Here is a 23,433-nt window from a genome sequence, read left to right as displayed (position 1 = left end):
TCGTGACTGGAAGGCTTTTTCCAGAACTGACCCTGCCAAGGTGGAAACACATAATCCTGAGAAAAGCCAAGCCACTCTCCAGCCTCATCCCTTTCCTGCTTTGCTGGTGGAACTGCAGCACGGTGCCGTGGCATGGCAGGGATGAGCACACACACAACCTTCCCACTTGCAGGCTGCCTCTTCTATAGCTGTGCCTCTTTGAAGCTGTGGTCTGCACAGCCCTTTCTTGTAGTTCAGGCATTGAATGCATGGTATGTGATTACATTCGGGCAGGAAATGATTCATAAAATTTAGTGAAAGGAGAGATCATTGGATAATGTAATCTGACCTCCCATGGCTACCAAAGATATTTTTTTTCCTTCTGAGTATGCCTGCATTCAACTCAACTGTTTCTATTTAATTTAAGTATAACTTCTCTTAGGGTAAAGTGCATATTACAAAAAAGGCATCTAACAGTGGTTTCAAGACAACAGGATCCATTAAATTCTTTGTACCTTCTTCCAGTGTTTAAATGCTCATGATGTTACAGATTAATGCCTTATTTCTTATTTGGATGTATCGGGCTTCAGCTTCACTTTCTAAGTGCTTGCTGTGTTTCAGATTAAAATAATTCAGTACTCATATCTTCCCCTGGAAGTACCTTGCTCAAATAACCTAAATCTTTTTTTCCATGCAAATAAATTTCTTCAGCCTGCGAATATTTATTTTAGCTTCTTTCCTCACTCTTACCAGTTTCTAACATTACTTGAAAAACACTTACATGCAAACTGTACCCACTGTTCCAGCATCAGCCTTATCATATCTTTAAGCAGATGTAAACCCACTTCACTTAGGTCAGCATCTGCATCAGCTCCCTTTGTAGCAGCTCCTCCCTGGCAGCTCAAACTATGGATTGTATTCATTTTTCCCTTTGATCCCTAATTCCTTTCAAGAATCACTCACATTTCAGGATGCAGTCCCTATTCAGTATCAATGACATGCATTCCCTATTCTGAGATGCAAGTGTTTGCATTTGACTGTATTAAAATACATTGTTGTTGTGAATAAAGAAAAACAGCCTACTGGACACTCCAGGTTGCTGTTTCATTGTGTCTTCAGCATTATTTATCAAACTTCTAAATTTTTTCAACTTTGTAAATATTATTGCCAATGAGTTTGTATTGAACCTCAGTGTCTGTAAGGTCTTTGTAAAATTTCTTCTATTTAGTAGTGATTTCTCTATGACTACTTTTCTTTTTATTCTGTCACTTGACAGATTATTTACTTGTGGAAACTGCACTGTAATGCTTTGTTGGAGCTTTTTAAAAGCAGAATGTTGTGCTGCTAACTTAAGTTATTAATACAAGTGAACTCCTCTGTCAGCTAGAGGTGAAAACTTCTCAGCGAGTTAGTTTCACTCCAAAGAGCATGATATTCCATAGAATTCTGCTAAGTGATGTAATTCATCTTTCTTATCAGCTTTTCTGGCATTTTGCTTGGGATGGATGTCAGTCTTGCCATCCAGGGTATAGCTGGATCATTATGTTTCCCTTCCCTGAATATGATCATAGAGCAGCTGTCTTTCAGTCCTTCAGTGTTCCCCAGAGATTCGTTGTGACTTTATGTCAGTAGTGATTACAAGCATCTAACAGAAGCAAATTATTATGGTCCACATCTACCCTTTTCTAGCAATTCTGATCCTTTCGGTCCCAACTCTCCTCCTCCCGATGCTCCTCAAGCTTGTAAGCCCCCTTTCCTTCTGCTGGAGTGGTGGAAGATTGCTTCTTTGGGTCCGTTTTCATCCTACCTCAAGCACGTAGAGAGAATGTGAGGGCTCTCAAGCATTATAGGGAGAAAGCCAAGAGCACAACTGTTCTGAGCAGCTGAGTGCTGTCCACCCAAGTTCTTCCTGTTTTTCATCCACATGAGATGGGTGGGCTGGCAGGGGAAGGAGCCCCCAGCCTCATTCAGTGGTGGTGATGGGCTGTTCTGTCCCAGGGGTAGAGAGAAAAGGTCACAGGTGATCAGAAGAAAACACAGTCGCGGTTGGGCCGTGAATACATGCTCTTTTCCAGTTTTTAAAATAGATGTTTTCAAGGTTTATGGATCTTTGCAACTCAACAAATTCAAGGGCTGTTCTCAGACATATTTTTAGGGCCATTAGCCTTTTAGGACCATGAACCTTTTGACTCTGTCTTTATTCCTGTCCATGCATTCTCAGACTTATTTTAACCACATGCCACTCCTGGCATTAGTGGCAGTGGCAGAAGCACCTCTTGGTTGTGTGTGTATCTAGGACATGGGTGCTCAGTTGCTGGGGCAGTGCTTCATACCACGTTGCTGTGGTAACCCTTTGCTCTAATTCTGTAGAAAGTTCTTGTAGAAAGACTGAAGAGTGCATGGCTAATTCTTGTTTAATGGGAGTGCATGATCCTCCTTCTTTTCAGAGACTAGAAATAAAACTGTGGGGACTCTTACCTTTCATGCAGTTCTAACATAAAGCCATCTCCATCTAATTAGAACTGTATACACATTTTAGAATTATTTTCTTCATAATATTCTTGTAAATGGCACACTATCTTTTGTCTTTAGCACTGCGATTTGTGAATTTTCCTTTGGGCCTTTATCTTTCCTAACTAGCATTTTGCACTCCATAAATTCTAGCTCATATTGTTTGCTATTTATTTCCTGGTTTTCAGTTTGAATACTGAGGTCTTTTTAGTTATTTTTATTTGCTGTCACATATTAATCAACTGATCCAGAATGGGTTTTAAAACAAAGTCACCCTTTTGGGAAATTGAATGAACTCTTAGCTTTCAGTTTGCAGTTGAATTATGCTGTTGAAGCCTTTCTCCTCCTTCTAACTTTGCTCATGAAGGCAAGAGAAGGGAAGTCTAGCATGTGACACTGTTTTGAAACATGAACTATGAGTCATAGATTCACTTTATGGACAGGAAGGACTCAGAAGACAAAAGTATTACAATATTGTATTAGGTTTGCATGGCAAGGATTTGGTAGTGGGAGTCTACAGGGTGGCTTCTGTGAGAAACTGCTGGAAGCTCCCCCTGAGTCCAGCAGGTCCAGGACAGACCTGCTGCTGGCCAGGGCTGAGCCCATCAGCAATGATGGCAGCACTTTTGGGATAAGGTGTTTACGAAGGGGGAAAAGAGCCTGCACAACTGCAACTGCAGTCTGAGAGAGGAGCGAGCAGATGTGAGAGCAGCAGCCTTGCAGACATCAGGGGCAGTGAAGAAGGAGTGGGAGGAGGTGCTCCAGGTACCAGAGCAGACTCCCCTGCAGACCAAGGTGCAGCCCATGGTGAGGCAGCTGGGTCCCTGCAGCCCATGGAGGACCCCACTCCAGAACAGGGGGACGCCTGAAGGAGGCTGTGACCCTATGGGAAGCCTGTCCTGGAGCAGGGGTCTGGCAGGTCCTGTGGAGCCATGGAGAGAGGAGCCCACACTGGAGCAGGTTTGCTGGCAGGACTTGTGATCCCAAGGAGCACCCACGCTTGGGCAGCCTGTTCCTGAAGGACTGGGCCCATGTTGGGGCAGTTTGTGAAGAACTGCAGCCCGTGGGAAGGACTCATGTTGGAGAAGCTCGTGGGAGAGTGTGGAGAGTCCTCCCCCTGAGGGGGAAGGAGTGGCAGAGACAGAGTGTGATGAACTGACCACAGCCTCCATTCCCCATCCCCTTGTGCTGCTGCAGGGGGAGGAGGTAGAGAAAGTGCGGTGAAGTTGAGCCCTAGAAGAAAGGAAGGGTTGTGGGGAAGATATTTTTGAGATTTGGGTTTATTTCTCATTACCCTGTTCTTATTTGATTGGTAATAAATTAAACTAATTTCCCTGAGTTCAGTCTGTTTTGTCAGTAAGTGGTGAGCGATCTCTCCCTTTCCTTATCTCGACCCATGAGCCTTTTGTTGTATTTTCTCTTCCTTCTCCTGCTGAGGAGGGGAGTGGTAGAGGGAGTTTGGTGGGTACCTTGTATCCAGACAGTGTCAATCCACCACAAATACAAAGAAAATACATTTTAATGTAAGCTTTCAGAAGAAACTGCAGTTCTTTTGGCATGTCCACACCATTTTAGCTTCCAGCTGAAGGAGGAAGCCTATTAGGGTAGATGTAATCTTAAAAACTGACAGACTCTTAAAGAGAAAGAACTCGCAGATTAAACCTATTTAACAAGGTCTTCAAAGGTGACAAGAAGGCTTAATCTAAGCAAAGGCTGCGGCATAATCTTAACCTGCAGCAGTATTTATTGCACAGTATCATATCCCTCATCAACTTTGGACAGGCAGTTCACCCATCTGATGTCGCAGGAAATTATTCCAGTAATAGTGGAAAATATGGCTCTGTTTCTGGAAGAACCTAATTCCTGACACTGCACCAACTGGAGAACAACTAGTGTTTCCACCATAACCTGCATTTGAGAGAAGGCAATTAGTCTGATCTCTATATTATACATCATTTTAGAATGAATTTTCAGAAGGAAAGAACAAATAACAGCTGTAGCTAGCTGGAGTAAAAAGGGAATGTAGATTTAAATAATTTTGACAAAGTAACCTGCTAGCTGTCTGTTGACACAATAACTGATTTTCCAGATGAGGGAAACACAGTAGACCTAAAGAACCTCAAGTTAGCAAAGGATGCTGTGCTTGCATGTATGAAATACATTTTAGATTTTGCTTAATAAACTGAGCTCAATTCTGTTCTCCTAAAATGATAGGAAGAAAAAACCAGTTTGTAACATGAGAGGGAAATAAAAGAGTTTGGGTTGTCCCAGAATAGAAAAATGAAGGCTGACTGAAGATATGACTGATATTTAAAAATATGCCAATGAATAAACACAATGGAGGAGGAAGAGCTATTTAAACTAAAAGACAATGTTGGCAGAAGAACAAATGGGCATAAAATGACCATGAACAAATTTAAGCTGGAAGGCAAAAGGTTTCTAGTTATCAGAAAGCTGTCTTTCCATGAAAACGAAAGCCATTCTAAAGGTTTTTGTAATTAAGCTCAGCAAGTTTATGGTTTGCTTTACATGACACACACGTTCGCCAGCATGGGATTTGATTCAGTGACATAGAAGTTCCCTTTAATTTTGTATCTTACGCAAAACAGCAATTACTCTTGAGATACACTAACCTCTCTGGCAGCATGCACCCACTGTTGAACAGCACTCAGCAGGACTAAAATATTCTTTCAGACAGAACATCAAGAGACTTTGATATTCAGCTAATCTCCAAAAGATTTAAACAGACTGAATGCAAAGACTTTTTCCCACCCTGCAATGTCTCTAGGGCTAACATACTCAAATAAATCAATAAGACCAAGTTTTGTGTGAAAATTGTCACCTCAGTCAGCACTACATTGGGTCCTAGTGCTAACCACAAAACTGTGTGTCACATCTTGAGCTGCCGACAGCTATATTTCCAGCCCTTAAAAATGAGGATGTGAGGATCTGGAGAAATGCTGATTTGAATAATTGCAACCTACCAGTCACAATGTAGATAATATTCCTGTGTATTTTAAAAGCTGTGAAATCCTCCCTGCAGATGACGGGTAGTATTATTCATTCTTATTTGTTTAGCTGAATTTAGAAATGAGCCGGGAAGGGAAAAAAAATTTGGATATCCAGTAAACAGGATGTATTTTATAACCATTTTATATCATGCATAGTATACTTAATTGGAAAAAATGAAAATTGAACATAAACATCAATATTCTAATAATATTAGGGTAGGAAATTGAATAAGCTGTAATCTTCTATCTTCACTAATGCCACCATGCTTTTTAGTGTTGCTGAATGTCACACTCAAGGAACAAACATTTTCCTCGGCGGAACTTTCTCAGTGCTGTCATTTTGTAGAGCAGTCTGAAACACAGAAACCTCCAAGCTAAGAAACCTATTCCTTTTGTTTTTCAGTGTCAAAGCCATGATTCCTCCGGGGGAATGCCTGTATGCTGGGAGGAAAAGGAGGAAACCCATTCAAAAACAGTTAAGTATCATATTCATCAGGAGGCATCTCCCTCCAAACATACGGGCTAGGAATGGGGTAGAAGAAGGGTTCCCTTCCTCCTATGGTCCATTGACACAGGAGAGACCTAATCTTCTTCTCTGCAATGAGAAACCCTTGGCTGGGAGGCTGGCTCTTCGTGGGTAAGATGTCTCCAGAAAGGATGCCAAGCCTGACTCAAATCATCCTTACCCAGCACTAGGTATGCCAGGAGGAGGCCAGTGGTGGTGTGGTGGGCACCACGGTGCTGCCATGGAGAGTGGAGAGGGACAGTGCCCCTTCATAGGCAGAACACACCGCTGGGCTAAATGTCAGCTGGGCAGTGGCTTGGAGGGGTGGCTGCCGCCTTGGTGCTTCCATGCTCCCTGCCTCCTGTTCAAGGAGCTTTTTGAGAAGCCATGTGCCGAGTGGAACCAGAGCACTGGCACTGCACTCCTCCCTTCCCCTTTCCTGGCCTTAGCCTTGCTTGGGGCGTTGCTAAGTCCAACATGAGCGAGCTGGGAAAGTGGGTCAGTTCAGCCAACTGAAAGAGCAGACTGGTGAGTCACTTTTTGCATATAGAACACATAATTTTCAGACTTCTATTTACTATGGGATCACTTTCATTTGGAGGAAAATGGGAGAGAGGAATTGTGTGTGTGAAGGCAAAGCAGGAAAAGAAGAAATGCAATGGAAATTTGTTACTACAAGATGCTTGAAAGGGAAGGGGGAAAAAGAGGTTGCTATCACTCAAATGTAAATGAGTTCCAGATGCCATAAGCCAATCTATGAAATAAAGCTTCTTAATGTAATCATCCCATATTTTCTGTGTTACACTTGATTATATGATTATGAAACATACATTTTTACAGTGTTAAAATTATGACCTGGCACTGGTGGCCTTCATACACAATTTAAGGATGAGAAGGTAACTAAAATAGATTTCCCTATTTTCAGTTGTTCAGAACTTCTAAAAATAACCCTCTTGGCTTAAAATTGTACATATTTGTCTAAAGTCAAAGGGGTGTTTCTCTGAATGTTTTAATGACATCTGTTCATATTGTTTGGATTTGGGGCAGTATTTGCTCATGAACCACTTGTTCCCACTTAAAAAATTGTTTCTTTTAGTTTAAAATGTATCACATTTCAATAGACAAAGATAATGGCATAAGCAAATTATTCTTCCTGCAAAAATCCTGAGTGTTGAATTCGAAATGTATGTAAGATATCTGCATTGCTGTTTCAGTATGGATGTGGATATTTGATTTTATAACAATTGCAAGAGGGATGGAACATTTCCAGTACATTAAATTACCTCTATGCAGAACTGTTTATGGATCATTACTTTTGTGAAGAAGGAAGGAGACTTGCAGTTGCTTTGAGAAACATTAAGCTTATGTTTGGAGTTTACATGCTTTTTAGAACTCCTCTCAAAGATGACTTCTAGATAAATGGATGGCTAAGAAAACTACCTGCTAACAAATCATGGAAATGACCTCATTAGCCTTTTTGGAAGTTCTGGCTTTAATACTCTCAGAAGAAAATTCTCACTTACTTTACACAACCAAGTTTTCATCTTGGGAACCATTGCAGGTAATGCTGCCTTGAAAATAGCTTTTCTATGATGTTGCCGTGCAGGTACCTGAGCCTAAACTTGTCAATCTAGCACATGAAAAATTTTGATTAAGAAACATGGGTTAAAACAAGGGGAACTGTTGGGATTGTTAGAATACTGAAGTCCCACACTGGAGACAGCAGTCCATTTTCTGTGGTTAGTTACTTACCACTTGCTGAGCATGATTTCTCAGTTCCTAGCAACACTGGTCTCTTCCTCAAACCTTATCTGTTTGTGGGTTTGGTCTCTGGTAAGCCTTTCCTGTGCTTATTCCCTCACTCAGGGACTTTCCTCTAAAGAGGCTCTGAATGCCCCAGACCAACTGGCTGACAGAGCTCCTTTCCTGGTCTGTGTCTTTCAGTCCTGCTGGTCTTACTGACATTTCAGGACCCTGATATTGCTGTCATGCTGCCTTGAATAGTTTATCTTGAATTTAGAAGGGTAGACAAAGCCTATTAATTGAGCAGCCTATTTAACCATTATTTTAATCCATGTTGTACAATCTTTGTTACAGTTTTTTTCTCTTGTTTGACAGCACAGCACTTTCTCCTCCACAGTCTTCTTGTACTTTCCCCCCTACCATTCTGCCAATGAATCAAGGTAGATATTGGCACCTGTTCTGGGAGGATTATTTGCTCAGCTGTAAAACCTGATTTTTCATAGAAAGTAAAGTTGATGAGTGTTCTTTGGCCAGTCCTCTCTTTTTAATGTAAATAGTCTCTAGAATTTACCTTTTTTTAACAAAAAGATAAGTGAGCTCAGGTGCCTCAGTGCGAGCAGGATACTTGGATTCCAATAGGGATTCATGGATTAGTGCTTTTGAAGATCAGGATTTAAAGGACAGAGGTGCAGCTTTCTCCTCTGCAGAACAACTGGGACATTTATATCTCCCCATAGTCAGTGCACCCCAAGAAGCTAACTCTCTGACTCTACATAATCTTTTCATGGTCAGGCTGTCAACCAGGTGGTGATCCTACAGCTGGCTTTTAATCCAGGATATCACAGAATGATATTGTTCATTATGCTCATGGAGGTTTTTCAGGCACAGGAATTTTATTCTGAGGTGGTTTTACAGAACAGTGATGAAAATGTATAAAAAAGCTCCATGGGAGAATACAGAGACCCACAAGACTTGGGAAGAAAGTGTGGAAAATTTTACTGGGAGGAGCTAACATGTTTCAGTCTTGCTTTCTACACAGAACTAGCAGAGTTTATCTTCATTAGGTTGCCACTCTTCAGATAACATATAAGGTTCAGGTTTTCCTTTTATACATGCAAGAAAATTTAAAAAAACATAGCTGTTTTCCTTTTGTGCCCCAAAACTTCCAGACAAGCCCCACTAAATGTGTTCTACACTAAAGAATTCTGGTGTTTATGGACACAGGTCAAACACCTGGAGCTCAGGCAGATTGAAAATTTTCCATCAGATATGCTTTTCAGCCAGGCAGCCGACATTTTGACTAAAGGAAACATTTTCTACCAAGTGTTTATTTCCTGTGGAAATCTAACATTTTACTGGTAATTCAAGCGTCTGGAAATTAAAGAGATCTTGTCTTTAACCTCAAGCTAAAATCACTGTGTTGAAATTAATACTTAAAAATGCTAAGGCAATGCTTCAGGACAATTACCATTTAAGAACTTCAGCGACTACTTCATCTCAAACCCTGGCATACTGTAAAACCCTCTCCCTTGACAAAACATTTCTTGTAATGTTTTACAGCTCTTTAAAGGCAACTATACCTCTCCTAGCTCTGAGTGTATCTATACCTACTCCAGAATGACCTCTTCAGCCAGAACTGTGCCAGTGCCAGGGTAAACAGAGACCTTGGGAGGTGCAGCTCTCTCCTGCTTCCTAGTTCTAATTTTAAGGCCCTTTGTGGCATAGCCCTTCCTCTTACTTGGTACCACACTATCCCACCTCTCATCTGCTCTGCTGCTCTTCTTATGTCTTCCTGACCATTAGTTCTGCTTTCACCTTTCTTTGCTGTCAAGATGCAGAAGAGACATAGAAGGTGGCAAAGGGCTGCCTTTTCTTCAAGCAGCTTTCTCTCATTCTGCCCTTTTGGTCCATAGGACATGGTGAACATTCATACACACATGGCTGCCACTGGAGCTCAGCTCTGCCAAAATTCCAATACAATGTCCAAGCACAGCTTAGTGACTGAGAGTGCTGGTCAGTACACTCATGATAATCCTCTGTTGTTGCTTTGCTCTCAGCCTATCTGTCACATCTCATGGTCTCTCTTCTCTTCCCCTTCCTACTGAAATCTTGGTAAATGATTAGACCTTTCTCAGTTCAGGTCTTCTGCTGGTTTAACATTGCGGCATACTTATAAAACCTTTTCAGGGCAAAGTTTTCATTAACAGGGTAGGGCTCTGCAGAGGGTAGGGAACAGCAGACAGAGCTGTAGTTGCAGGAAATTCCTCTGCCAGCTCACCAAACTGGTTTACTCTAGTGACAGTCTGTGTGTCATGGGCACACTGAATATCACTAATGCCAAAAGGCTCAGCGCCTTGTGTACCACCTGAACACAAAATACTCTCCCCACCACCTCCCAAGGACTGCTAATGTGGTGCCTGCACAGGTACAAGTGCTTGTTACTACTGGGCAGTTTAACAATGTGAAGAAAGAAAACCCAGATTTATCCCTTGAATTACGTGTTCTCATTTACTATAGCAGTGTTGTATGGAAAGCAGAGTTAATGGGGGATCATTGAGTGTCTCCTATGTCTCTGTTTGCAGTTTGACAATCCAGATTTTAACATGAACACAACAAGCACCATCTCCTTTCAGCTCAAAATAAAGGCTAGAATTTTCATTTGCTTCAAGGCAGCCTACTGAAGATTTTCCCTGCCTGTGCCCTTCTGTTTATGGCTAGCTAACTGAGCCTTTCCATGGAACTCACATTGTTTAAAATCACATCCACTTGGCACCTTACTACCATTTACATCTAACTCCTGTTTGTTTGGATTCACTCCCTTACTGAATCATTTCCTTGAGTTTTCAGGAAGACTCTGTCCCGAACTTTCTCCCATAGTCTTCTTACACCATTTCCTACCATCTTCTGAAAACTATTCCTTTCACTCAGTACAAAGGCAGACCACCTAATTGCTTCAAACCATTCTTCTCTGGGATAGAGCAGTCACTGTTTTATGTGGTAAATAGGTTTAAACAACTTCTATTTCTATTTCATGTTACTGTTGGCAATTTTTACCTCTTGAACTCATCAGCCTAATTTTCCTTATTGGAATTAATTTCTTCTGTCCTACATTACTTCCTTGCTTCAGCTGGTTTGTCAGATGTAAAGACCGATTAGCAAAGCTTATGTTCTTTAGCTTCTGCTCAGCTGTAGGCTATGCTCCCACAAAATTACTGCCCTCCATAAATCAAACATCCTTTTGGTGTCATAGGATGGCTGAGCCTCAATGTTTACTGCAAAAAATAGTTAACTCAGAAAAAGTAAGAAACACTAGTCCTTCTTTGTTGATTGCATTATTTGTTCTCATATTTCCTCTCCCTTATATAGGAAAGTAGTTCATTCATCCCGATCAGCAAAATCTTCTCCATGTGTTTGGAAGCAACTCGTTGTTTTATTGAAGAACCATATATAAGTATTGGCAATTTTGAATGAAATAGCAGAAATTATGTATTTTCAGTGAAATAAAAAAAATATTATTTCTAACTCAATTTTTTTCCATCCATTCTGTCCAGTGATGCTCTTCTCTTGAAGTGAGGCTCTCAAAAGTAGCAATGAATTTTTCAGATCTGATTTGCTTTGAGATTTTCAGTTAGCAGCAGTCACAAGTACAAAATTGCTCTTCAAAAAACTGATCTTTTTTTTTTTACTAATTCCTAAGCATGATTATTTTAGAATTACAACTGCAATGACAAATTAATACTGATGTAACTTAACACCTTAACCACCTTATGATTGAAAAATGCAGTAAATGTGTATAGCATGAAAACGCAGTAGTAAAGTGTGACAACTAATTAGTTTTTACTCTCATTCCACTGGAACATCAGGTAGCTACTTAAGGTTATGATCCTTGGATTCAGAGAGGTGAAAGTAGAAACTGTTAGCACAACTATCTATAGTCTTCTTTCTTGCCATTTCCCATTCTTGAGTATCCATGTAGTTTATGGCTCCAGTGTCCCATCGCTCATGCCTGGATAATGCACTTGACTACTGCTGGGTCCAGCAATAGCTGGCTACTGAAAGGAACAACCTTCTCAGTCTCCCACTCAGGTCTTCTTGCTTAATGGACAAGTCTGTACTTCAGCACTGAGCACCCCACACTGTCATGCTGGAAATAAGGTTCCCATTTCTGTGTGGAAAAGCACCAGCTTTTTCCTTAACTCCCTCTTGAAAGCATCTTACAACTTCTCTGGGAATATCAGTGGACATTCCAAAATTGAGGTTCTTCACTTGTGATGTATATCATCATAACGAATTTCCACAAGAGCTATTCTAGGTTCTCTAGTACTGTCCATTACATAAGAGGAACACAAAATGGGGATGGACTTGCTTGGCCTAGAAAGCTGAGTAACTTTCATCTCTATGTTTTGTGAGGAATATCAATCTTCTCAAGAAACCAAATTATTATCTTTGTTATTACTGATGTAGGAAGGTAAAAGTGAGAATGTATACAGGAGTTTTGAGCTTGAGGAAAGAATCTCTCTTCACCTTGCCTTCCATACTTTTTACTCATATCTAAAGACAGAGTCTTTTCTTAATTATGTCCTGACCCACAGGTTAACTTTGAGTCATTAAATGGAGGGAACTAAGATGATTTGAATGAATACAGTGGGTGTTGAATGGTTCATGCATTAGTCACGGTGATTTTCCCCTGCAGTGCTGACCCTCATTTGTACAACAAAGATGAGAAATTGTTTTTCCTGGTATTGACTAGAACATGAAGATAGTACCCATTTCCCTAAGGTGAGAAGTCCTGAGTAAGAGATACCAGTTCACTTTTTGCCTGATATGAAAACAGAAGCCTGTGTCTTTGCACCATGGTAGATGCAGAATGGTAAATCTCTTTTTTTCAGAGGACAGAAACTTTGAAGATTTTCATAGAAACTAAGCAAAGTATTGCTGTTATCAATTAATTGCGTAGAGCATCTCAGCCTCTGGAAGTAAAACAGGTAATTGAAAATGTGTTCTCCACCACAGAAGGCCTGCAGTTGGGAATGAAAAATCAAATCCTTCGAAGAGACACAGAGACCGTCTGAATGCGGAACTGGACCACCTGGCCAGCCTTCTTCCTTTTCCCCCTGACATCGTATCAAAGCTGGACAAACTTTCCGTCCTGCGCCTCAGTGTCAGCTATCTGCGAGTCAAGAGTTTCTTTCAAGGTAGGTTTCCTTAAGATCTCAGCATCCCGTTAAAAGTATCCCTCTAATTTATTGCTGCTTTGTACTGATCCTGAGTAAAAGTAACAAATGGTATTATATTGATAAAACAAGGGGGGGAAAAATGTATTATTGAACTTGTTTTGTGCATGGGATGTTGCATTGGAAATGTCATTCATTTCCTCTTATGTAGTTTGTGTGTTTTTCACCAAATAGTGGGATAATGTCCATCTTTCATCAGCAGGCTGATGAAAATGGGAAAACACAACTGTAAAATCACTAAACTGGGAAAGAAGTTTGTGGTAAATGTAATACCTGTTACAGTTTGAATTCTCTGTTTCGTGCTGTTATTATGAAAGTTCAAAACAACTGTTTAAAAGTCAAGCAACTACTGTATTACCTATGTTTGCTGTATGCCAGGAGGAAATGGGTTCACTTGGAAAGCCAAAATGGTCACTGTCTTTCAGGACAAGAGAGATTCAAAGTTTAAAGAGCTGAATAAGGCTGTACGAGGCTACGCTTTCTTTATACAGTTGTCTGGCACACACAAAGTGAAAGAAAATGTGCATTTTCAGATGCACATAAAAAGAATTCTTCCAAATTAGAAGATCTTTTGAATTTCTTCTGTTGCTGAGGAGTTCACAAGAGCAAAATCCAGATTAGTGGGTCTCTAGAAACCTCTCTACAGCTGTTTTCAAAAAAAAGTAAAAAAGCCCTGTGTATGAAGGAGTATGGTTGACCAAAATTTGTAGGTGGACTGCAGAGATAAACAGAAATATTTTTATAGACATTATTTTTCCTGTATGACTCGTCATTATTTCTACTCCTTCTGATGATCCATTACATATATATATATTTTATATAATTTTTTCAAAGTTTTTTTTTCAATCAACCAAAGAATAATATCTGTTTGTTGCCTTCTGGTTTCTAAAATGCATTTTACTATAGAAGAAACATCATCTTGAAGAGCCTTTGGCAGGCTGCAGGGCATTTTACGAGGCTGACATGAGATTACAAAGGGTGATATCACTGATAGCAGGAGCCTCCCATGTCAGCTGTGGCAGGTGGCAGCCCAGCCTCCAGCATCCTGCAGTCGACAGAGTGCCTCTCTTACTCTTTAAACACATACCTGAGTGCTATGGATTCTACCTCTAAGCCTGACTTTCATTTCTCTTGCATTCACAATCAGTAATATCTCTTCAACTGTCTTTGCTACTCTTCTGCCAGAGTTTCTAAGATCCATTGTCTCCTTTTCTTAAAGGGATGAGATAAAAGGAAAACAAGTAAAACCAGGCTGCATTATGTTGAAATGTTCAGTGCTCCATGTTTTGAGAGATTTCATTTAATTTAATCCTCAGATTACCTAATTGAACACATATCTTGTGTTCCCTTCATTCTATTTTTTAAATGTTTACATCACAAAACTAAGGTTACAGAAAGCATTGTTTATAGTAAAGGAAGGAAACTACATGCCATTTTAAGACAAGAGAGCAGGCTGGAGCTTCAGAAGGGTGGAGTGGAGGAGAGATGAGCTGTGGAAACTGAGCTGAGTGAGGAATGGTTGCAAATGTTTGGGTGAGGGCAGAATCTGCTGCATCCCTCATGAACACCACAATCTACTTGTAATTCTGGGCAAAAAAGGCAGAATCTGTTTGTTTGTTTGTTTTTAAGCAAAAACTTTAGTAACAAGTCACCCAAAAGAGCGAACAAGCATATTCATCCCAGTGTTTCAATTTTTGTTGTGATGAAAGAGGATAGAAGAGCAGAAATGGATTGTTTGTGACTTTTTAAATCAAAGGATGACACTAAACTGGGAGCTTATAAACATTCTGAGGACAGAGAGCAGACCAGTGGCATACAGAGATGTTAGAAAATTGGATAAAAAAATGTATCTGGAAAAATGGCTTAGTAAATCTGTACTAATTCACTCAGGGAAAATTAATCCAAAGAAACTGGCGTTCAATAGAAAAGACAAACCTGGAACAGAGAACATAAAAACAATAACCGAAGAGGGATAGTGGTCAACAAGTTGTTCCATGCCTGTAATACGGTATGTTGACATAAACAAGAAAGCCAAGTGTGGATTTTGGTCTGTTTGCCCAGAGGCAGCATGTCACTACACAGGAAAGTTATAATCCCTCTCTGCATGAGACCAGCATGACTCCATCTGGACTAGAGCTTTCTGTTGTGGGCATCTCCTGGTCACAAAGGCATTAGTGCATATTAAAGGGTTTGGAATAAACACAGGCTGATCTTGACTATAAAGTTGCATGGGCAAAAAAAAAAAAAAAAAGAAACAAAAAAACCCCAACAAACAAACAAACAACCCCCAAAAAACTAAAGTTAGGTCAATTTATATTCTCCAGCTGTTTCTTCATAGGAGGAAAAGACAAGAAGGGAAGGAATTACTCAGGATATTGTAGAGTGGCAGAATGGAGGAACCAAGGAATGACGATGCCCAAGATGAAATTTGCCTTGAATATCAAGCAAAACTTATCTGTAATGGGTTCTGTTCAGTTGTCCAATATTCCTGAAGTGGACACAGTGGAGATCCAGTACATTCAATTTTGTAGTGTGCAACAGACAGTATTGTGCATCATTTGTTTAAAAAAACTCTGAGTTTTGGGGAAGTTAAGCTTAAATTTCAGGTTTTTCAAACATGCTTTTAAGAATATTGCTTGCCATTAAAAAAAAAGAGCAGTGTTCCTTGACACGTTAAGTTCATATGTGACATTGTGTACTCAACCCATAACAGGTCAGCAATTCCCATGCCAATTGCAGTGGCACACCTTCAGCAATGCCAGAGGTTCCTGGGCACACTCATTTCCTTACCACTAGGTGTCCTTTTAGTAGCTGCTCTGCCATAGTCAGTGCACAGCACAAACGTGTTTATGAAGATCAATAGCCGACTGGAGGGAGTAACCTCACCATATTGACTTCAAGTGTGAAAATGGTTTTGCAGAGGATTGGGTATTCGTGCATGGAGAACATCCATCAGTCATTTATTCCCATTTTAGTGACCATTAGAGGTTAGCACCTTGAAGCATATGACCAGTTCATCTTACTTGACTGATTTAAGCAAAGGCCTGGTTTCTTTCAAAAATTTAGACTTTGTTGTTGAGACAGATATTCCTAGGATTTAGTTTAAGTCGTTGTGGTGAATTCCCTCCCTCATTCTTAGAAATGTTTTCTTTTTGCTGCCTACTTGTTTAAGACTCTCCATATTTCTGTTATCAGTTGGCAGAGGCTCTATTAATAGCCCTGCTCCCCCCAAGCTACAGGCATTCAGTCATTTTGCATTTTCCTGATAAGCACTTCAAAATGGCCTGCAGCAATAACCTTCCAATCTCACCGGATCTCGTGTATGAGGCAGCTGGGTCTGAACCAGGTTAGCTGATGACTGAGAGACATCAACTGCTACAGGAAACTGTGACTGTCACTTGGCCCTGACAAAGACTTGCTTTGGGTGGGGCTCCTGTGAGCATGGAGGGCACTCAGTGTCTGTGACCACTTGAGTTTGCTGGGCCTCTGTTCTTGGACACGTTCCATCTCGGTTAATTGCAGTCTGCCTTCCTTTACCACTCTTGACAACATATCCTTTAGTACTTCTCATTTCTCAGTTTTTCCACTGGTGGGGAAATAGTGGTCTTGCTCCACTTCCAAACCAGTCCCATTTTGTTGGTTGTTTAACTTGTTCCCTTCTAGTATAGGCAATGATTTAGTAAATAAATGTCAGAAGAATAGCCCCTTGTCCTTTTAACAGCTCAGATCCTTTCTGAGAGAGAGCTAACTTACGTTTCCCAGTCCTTGTAAGGAAACCAGCTATGACAATTTAGACCAACACAGTCACAGCTAGGACTATATAGCTCCTCATCTTTCAGTTCTTAGTGTAACTAACCTTGTACCAATACTCAAATTCCACTCAAACTTTTCCTTCGACATCTCATTAAGTAATGTTAGACCTTTTAGCCATAAGCATTTCTGATAAATGATAGATAATGTTGAGTATAGACTTAGATGGGAAATGTAGAGACCTCAATATGGTTGAACATTTTTATTTCAAACTCTTTACTACATAATTTATATAAAGCATAATTTAATTCAATAGCTTGTTATTTTGACCATCTGGACATTTTTTGCACACACACAAATATATAGTCAAAAACAGAGATGTGCATGCAAGCACAAAAGCAGTGCTTTCCTGACAAAAATCTCCCTCCTGTATTATTTTGAATCTCTGTTTATTGCAGACTTCAGTGCCTTCTCTGTATTTATTTACTTCCAGACTTCATTTGATTTTGAAAGCTAAAAATCCTGATAGATTTATGGATGACTAAATATGGACTGTAGAGAGTCACAGATGAACTCTGTGAATAAATATCTTAAAAGTTTCTGTAAGTTTTAGATTTAAACTGCAATCCACATCTTTGCAAAATTAGTGACAGTCAAGCATGGAGAAATGTTGTTTCACCTGCCTTAGACTACAGTTATATATGGATTGTAAAATGAATTACAGCAGAGTTTGAGAAATTTGTCTACAAATGTTAGTTCATCTGTTTCCATGCAGAATTAAAGCCTGTAGTGAACATTCCTGAGTAAAGAATAAGCTATGCCTTAACCTGAGGGTCATTGTCTAATATTTTTGCAAATCTGCAACATGGCTGATTTAATACCTTCCTTTGCAATCCCTAAAATCCAAGCTGGAAGTCTCTTGTTTCAGTTTAAGCTCCCCTTTTGTAGAAAAAAATATTGTTTCCATTTCTTGTGGCACCTCAGCTTTTACAGCCATGAAGGTGATCCTAGCAGATGGAAGCAAAAAGAGGCAACAAACACTAAACTTTTTTGCTTTGATTGTCTGTAGCTCCCCTTCTGCTGAGTAGCAGAAATCTATTTTCCCAACCTTGTATGGTTAAAGGGCTTCCAGTATGATTTTTATAACCTTCCCCTCCTTGCTACATCTGATACTATACATTGGCCTTACTCTTTCTCTTCTTATACATTTGTCCTTCATTTTATTCATTTTTAAAATAGATTTTCTGTGACCTTCCAGTCACTGAAGAATTCAAGATTTTCTTGAGGTCGTCTTTTCTTACCTTTCCCATTCTTCACTGCCACTGAGACAGTTTAGACTTATGTCCTATATATTGATTTGTTGAAAAAACATCCAGCTTCTATTTCCCTTAGATATGTGCCCTCTGAGATATTTCCAGGTGTACTGAAGTCTCCTTCCTGTTGGTCCTCTGTCTTCCAATGCTGTGGCTTGCATTGCTGCTGCTTCTACAAGAACCATTAATTCCAGTATTTCCCAGTCACTATCAGCAAGCTGCCGCATCTCCTTCTAACCCATTTCTCCCCTTCAATCAAACCTTGTATAGACATATATACACACACACACACATACACACACACACACATATAAATATACATATACAGATTTTTTTTTTGTTTTTTATTTTCCCCCTTTTCTGACAGGGTAGCATACACCGACTGTGTGGTTGCTGTCTTTCTTCTGATTTAGCATTTATGTTAGTAGGTCATTTTCTTTTACTTGTCTACGTGCTTGGTGTGATCCAATTCCCATCAACATTTATCTTTAATGGAAATTGAATTTATCCCTTTTAAGAAGAAGCAACAAAGGATTCCTCCCAGCTGTCCTGATTTTCAGTATCCTCAATTACTTGCAGTGTGTTCCAGCTTTGTTCTCCTCCTACAGTGTCCAAGGCTGTTACTCTCCTAGGTCAGAAGCATACTACTGAGATTCTTCAGGTTCATTCCTTAGACCCTTTAGGCTATTATTTATTGTAATAATTGAATATTTGGTGCTGCAGCCCCCACTGCAGACCTGTTTCTGGTGTGACATGCATGACACTCCAGCGACACAGAAATTTAAGGTTTTAAAACCTGAGATGGGTAAAGAAGCAGGGAGTGATCTTGCTTTTAGTGCATAATCTGCGATGTAATGCTACTCAACGGTGCTGTAGGAGTGCTGCCTACCTGAACCAAAGCTCCTGGTCTGAGGTTCCAAGGTTCCTCTGTAGTTCATGTACTGTGGTTCTCGGGCATCTCTTTCTACCCCACCATCTCTTCCTAATAATTCTGTTTTCCCAGAGTTTTCTTTTCAAACTCTCAGTAATTTTTTTTTCCTGGAATGAAAAATTCTGCTTCTTTGGTATAAATATGTTTTTTAGATTTTACTTTACATAAGCATGGCAAATTTTTCCACAACAAGATTCAACTGATCCTTAAACTAAGTTCATATGGTTGAGCTTACTATTACAGTTATGGCCTATATTGAATCCATTTCCATGGGAAAAAAATCATCTTTCATTTGTAAGCCAGTTTCAGTATCCTGAAGCTTTCCCTTAAATTTAAAATCATAGTCTTAGTGAATCATAGATTCACAGATGGGTTGAAGATGCAAGGAACCTCTGGAGGTCACCTGATCCAAGCCCTCTGCTCGAGCAAGGTCACTGAGAACCAGTTTCCCAGGACCATGTCCAGATGGCTTTTGAATATCTTCAAAGATGGAGAGTCCACAGTGTCCTTGGGCAACTTCAGCCAATGCTTGGTCACCCTGACAGTGAAAATGTGTTTCCTGATGTTCAGAGAGAACCTTCTGTTTTTCACTTTGTACTCGTTTACTCTGATCCTGTCACTGGACACTTCTGAAAAGAACCTTGCTGTTCTTCCTACCCTTCCTTTAGGTATTTATACACTCTGATGAGATCCACCCTGAGCTTTCCCTTCTCCAGGCTGAACAGTTCCAGCTCTATCAGTCTCTCAGTCTTTCCGCACAGGAGAAGTGCTCTAGTCTTTTCATCATTTTTGTGTCCTTACACTGGACTCTCTCCAGGTCCTTTATGATGGATATATTTAGAACAGATATAGGAAAAATAAAATAATAAAAAATCTGAAATAGCAATAAATATTATAAGAAAGATTAATAAGAACAGGATAAGATGCCTAAACCAACAACAACAAGAAGGAGGAAATTATACCTCATTGATTCCATCTCTTCGTTCCCACCTATCTTTTCTTGGTATGACTTATATATTGATTTCCATTATGTAAATGATTAGAGGTTTTCAGGTTATCTTCAAACTTTTTTTTTTAAAAGAAACCTGTACTTTGAGACACAAATCAAGGATTCAATTTGTGTTCCTCTGATTAATCAGGGTTGAAGCTTATACCTTGAGTCAAGAATCCCCCAATATATTTGACTTTGTTTAGAATTAGAAGTTTGGGTTTTAAAGATATTTTCTACTGAGTTAGAGCATTCCCAGTCCTGTCCTCTGAAACTGAATGTCTGAATGATTTTTTTTCTTGGAAGAGAAATAAGGAGTTTTCTTTTTTGAACACATACAAAAAAAATATTGCTGTAATCCACGGTTGTAACTTAATTAGATTGTAAGCATTTGGGTAGTTTAGGTTTCTTAGGACAGCATATTCAATGGCTTGTACTGAAAAGAAACATTCATTGTCAGAGTGGGTAACAGGTAAGGTTATTCCTGCGGCTGTGTTGAACTGGTGTATTCAAACTGCACCAATATTTGGAGTGTTTTGGCCAAAAATGGACTGTTCACAAAAGAAACATTTTCCACTCTCTACTGCTCTCTAATTTTACCATCTTTTTAGCAATACAGCAACTGGAAAAACTGGAAAAACTGTTCTTCTGTATAAGTGGTATATAAGTAAATCATTGAAGGAAGACCTACTGTCTGCAAATCATTGTCTAATCAAGTGCTAAAATACCACATCAGTGAAATTTTAGTAGAAGTGCCAAGACTTTAGGCAGGATAGCTGCATTCATCCATCCCTGAGATCTGGCAGGATTTCTTTCTAGAGAAGCCACTGCAAATTGAATCTCCTCCACATTACCCATTTTCAAACATTATTTTGACTAGATTTTAAAATATATTTAATTGCCAGGGAGACCATTTTATTGGGACATACTGCTTACACTAATGGGTCAATATTTTCTCTTCCCCTTGTTTCCTGGGAACACCCTTCATTCCATGTGACAAATAACTGAGGCTGTTTTGTACTACAGGTCCTCTTGCATAACCTGGAGATCTCTCTGTCCTTGGAAGGCCTTTGCTGACTCTTGGAGGAGAACTGTGTCTGCTCTTGCTGTCCTGTTGTAAGAGGGTGTACCTCCTTCTCCTGGCTAGCTTTCTCTTTAGTTTCCTGCAAACAAGATGGGCTTTGTAGGATGAGTGTTGATTTACAAGCAGGATTTATTTCAGAATGAACTTATATTCAGGAAGAACAAGACAAATTTAAATTGCTTGAATTCCCATAACCTTTGAAGATCAAGGAAACCCATCTGTGCAACACTACATTCAGTGTCATGTTCTGAGACTGGCTCTAAATTCAATACTTCTTTTGTGTGTAATGGCAAATGAAGGATCTTAGTTTCAGTTGTAAATAAGTTTCAGATATTTTCTGGTGCTTCTTGGTGCTTGTGTCATGTGCTGTAGGTTGTTTATATTACCAGAGCTATTACAAACTCAGAGCTGTTAGACAGATTTAGTCACCTGCATGGGAAAGGCTGGACTACATGGATTTTATGCTGTACTTGGAAAACACACCATCACTAGGATTCTTCTTGCAGAATTTCCTCTTGTGATTCTGGATCTGTATCTCATATAACTATTCTATTGCTGGATGCCATCCAAATGAACATCCCTGTAGGCTTCCATGTTTCTCTTACTATTATCAAGACTGATTAGAAAAAACAGGGAGGTGGAAATGACAAGTGACATGAGGGGAATCTTTGATAGAGTTCTCCTGAGGCCATTTGGCTCTGGGAGAGTTCCACTGTTTCTACCAACAACAGAAGTACACTCAGGACCAGACACATGGTTGCCTGATTTTATAGGTGTTCCCACAAACCACAGCTTCTACATTGCTCCAGTGCTAGGGGAAGTCCCCAAAATACTGTGAGCCATTGAGTGTGGGTCTTCACCTTTCTCCAGCTTGCTCAGTCATTCTTAACCATTTTGATTTGGCAGGCTTTTGTGCTCAGTGCATTTGCTAACTCACACTGTGCATCTCACGTTGCATAGATGTAAATGAATGTGGCAAGGATGTGTAAATAAATGTCTTAAATGCAAGTGGCAAGGAAAAATCTGGGTACATCTAATCCAGAAGACTGATATACACACTGTCTTTTTCATTCAGTGATGTTCATCTTGCTTGTGCGCTGTGCTTGCTTAATCCCTGCTCTGCAGCTAAGGCCCTTCTTGGCCCAGCCTGGTACCAGCTGTTGAAGTACTCTCACAGTCCTGCATGGCTCAAATTCCATTATCCTGAGCTATAAGTAATGGATTTCATTGATCTAATTCTCTTGAGTTAAATTCTGTTTAGATCTTGGAGACTGAGGAAAAACTTGGAGTTTAGTTCCACTGTAACCCATGTTTTCCTTGGATATGGAAACAAGACTGGTTTTCATCACAAGAAAAATGGCATTTTTGCTTCAGAACTTGCTAGCAATTTCAGTGACTGTAGAAGACACTAGCAATAGCTTTTTCCTTATCACTTATGCAATGGATGGGAAGGAAAGCATTCCCCCAGGCATGAACTTTGGCTTGGTTTACACTTGTTCTCAGCTTCATGAGTGATTACCATCTCTGAGAGGAAGCGTGTATCTTTGCTGTCAAGAAAATGATTTATTTTGTTTCTCATTTTAAACACAGATATGTTATAAAGGAAAGACAATACCTCTTATCCAACAGAACAAGGAATTTAGTTTGGCATATTGTAATTGCATAGGACTTTGAAGACAAAGAAGACAAATAGTTTTCAGCTAGTGAATAGTATGGGAGATTGTCCTCCTCGTTTCCCTTCTCACTTTCCTACTGCTGACTTTAGGGCTACAGCACATAATAAAGCTCTGCAGAGAGCTCTGATACCATGAGGATCACAAAATCACAGAATCATTTAGTTTGGAAAAGACCTCCAAGGTCATCAGGGCCAGCCTTTGACTGATGACCACCTTGTCAATTAGACCATGGCACTAAGTGCCTTGTGCAGTTTTTCCTTGAACATCTCCAGGGACTGTGACTCCACCACCTCCCTGGGCATGCCATTCCAATATTCAATGATCTTTAGTGAAGAAGTTCTTCTTAATATCCAACCTAAACCACCCTAAGTGCAGCTTAAGACTGTGTCCTCTCATCCTGTTGTGGTTGCCTGGGAGGAGAGGCTGACCCACACCTGGCTACACTCTCAGGTGATTGTGGAGAGTGATAAGGTCCCCCCTGAGCCATATAAAATATGAATAGGGGGCTTTGCTTTTCTGCAAAGCTTGCTTCACTTTGCTAGTGAATAGTCCTACAGTTTGGCTCAATGGATCGCTCTGAAGGACTTGTCTTCATTTAATTGTATTTAGTTTAGTGTCTTTTTCATTTTATTAGAAAGAAAATCCAATGTGACAATCACAGATGATTCTCTTCTCTATCTAATGTAACAGTGATATATTAGTGCTCTG

At 39.9% G+C, this 23,433-nt stretch overlaps 1 protein-coding gene across 1 annotated transcript in view; it reads left to right on the top strand.

Moving 5' to 3' along the window:
- Positions 1-5,914: 5,914 nt before the first annotated feature.
- Positions 5,915-23,433, top strand: part of AHRR (aryl-hydrocarbon receptor repressor) — a 62,721-nt gene continuing 45,202 nt past the window's right edge. Inside the window, exons 1-2 of the mRNA XM_005419336.3 lie at positions 5,915-5,976; positions 12,763-12,944. Coding sequence (XP_005419393.1) covers positions 5,915-5,976; positions 12,763-12,944 — 244 coding nt within the window. The remainder of the gene's footprint in view (positions 5,977-12,762; positions 12,945-23,433) is intronic.

Source organism: Geospiza fortis, unplaced genomic scaffold, assembly GCF_000277835.1.
Source record: "Geospiza fortis unplaced genomic scaffold, GeoFor_1.0 scaffold206, whole genome shotgun sequence".
In the NCBI taxonomy this organism is placed as follows: Eukaryota; Metazoa; Chordata; class Aves; order Passeriformes; family Thraupidae; genus Geospiza; species Geospiza fortis.
This window is presented reverse-complemented; position numbering and strand designations above follow the sequence as displayed.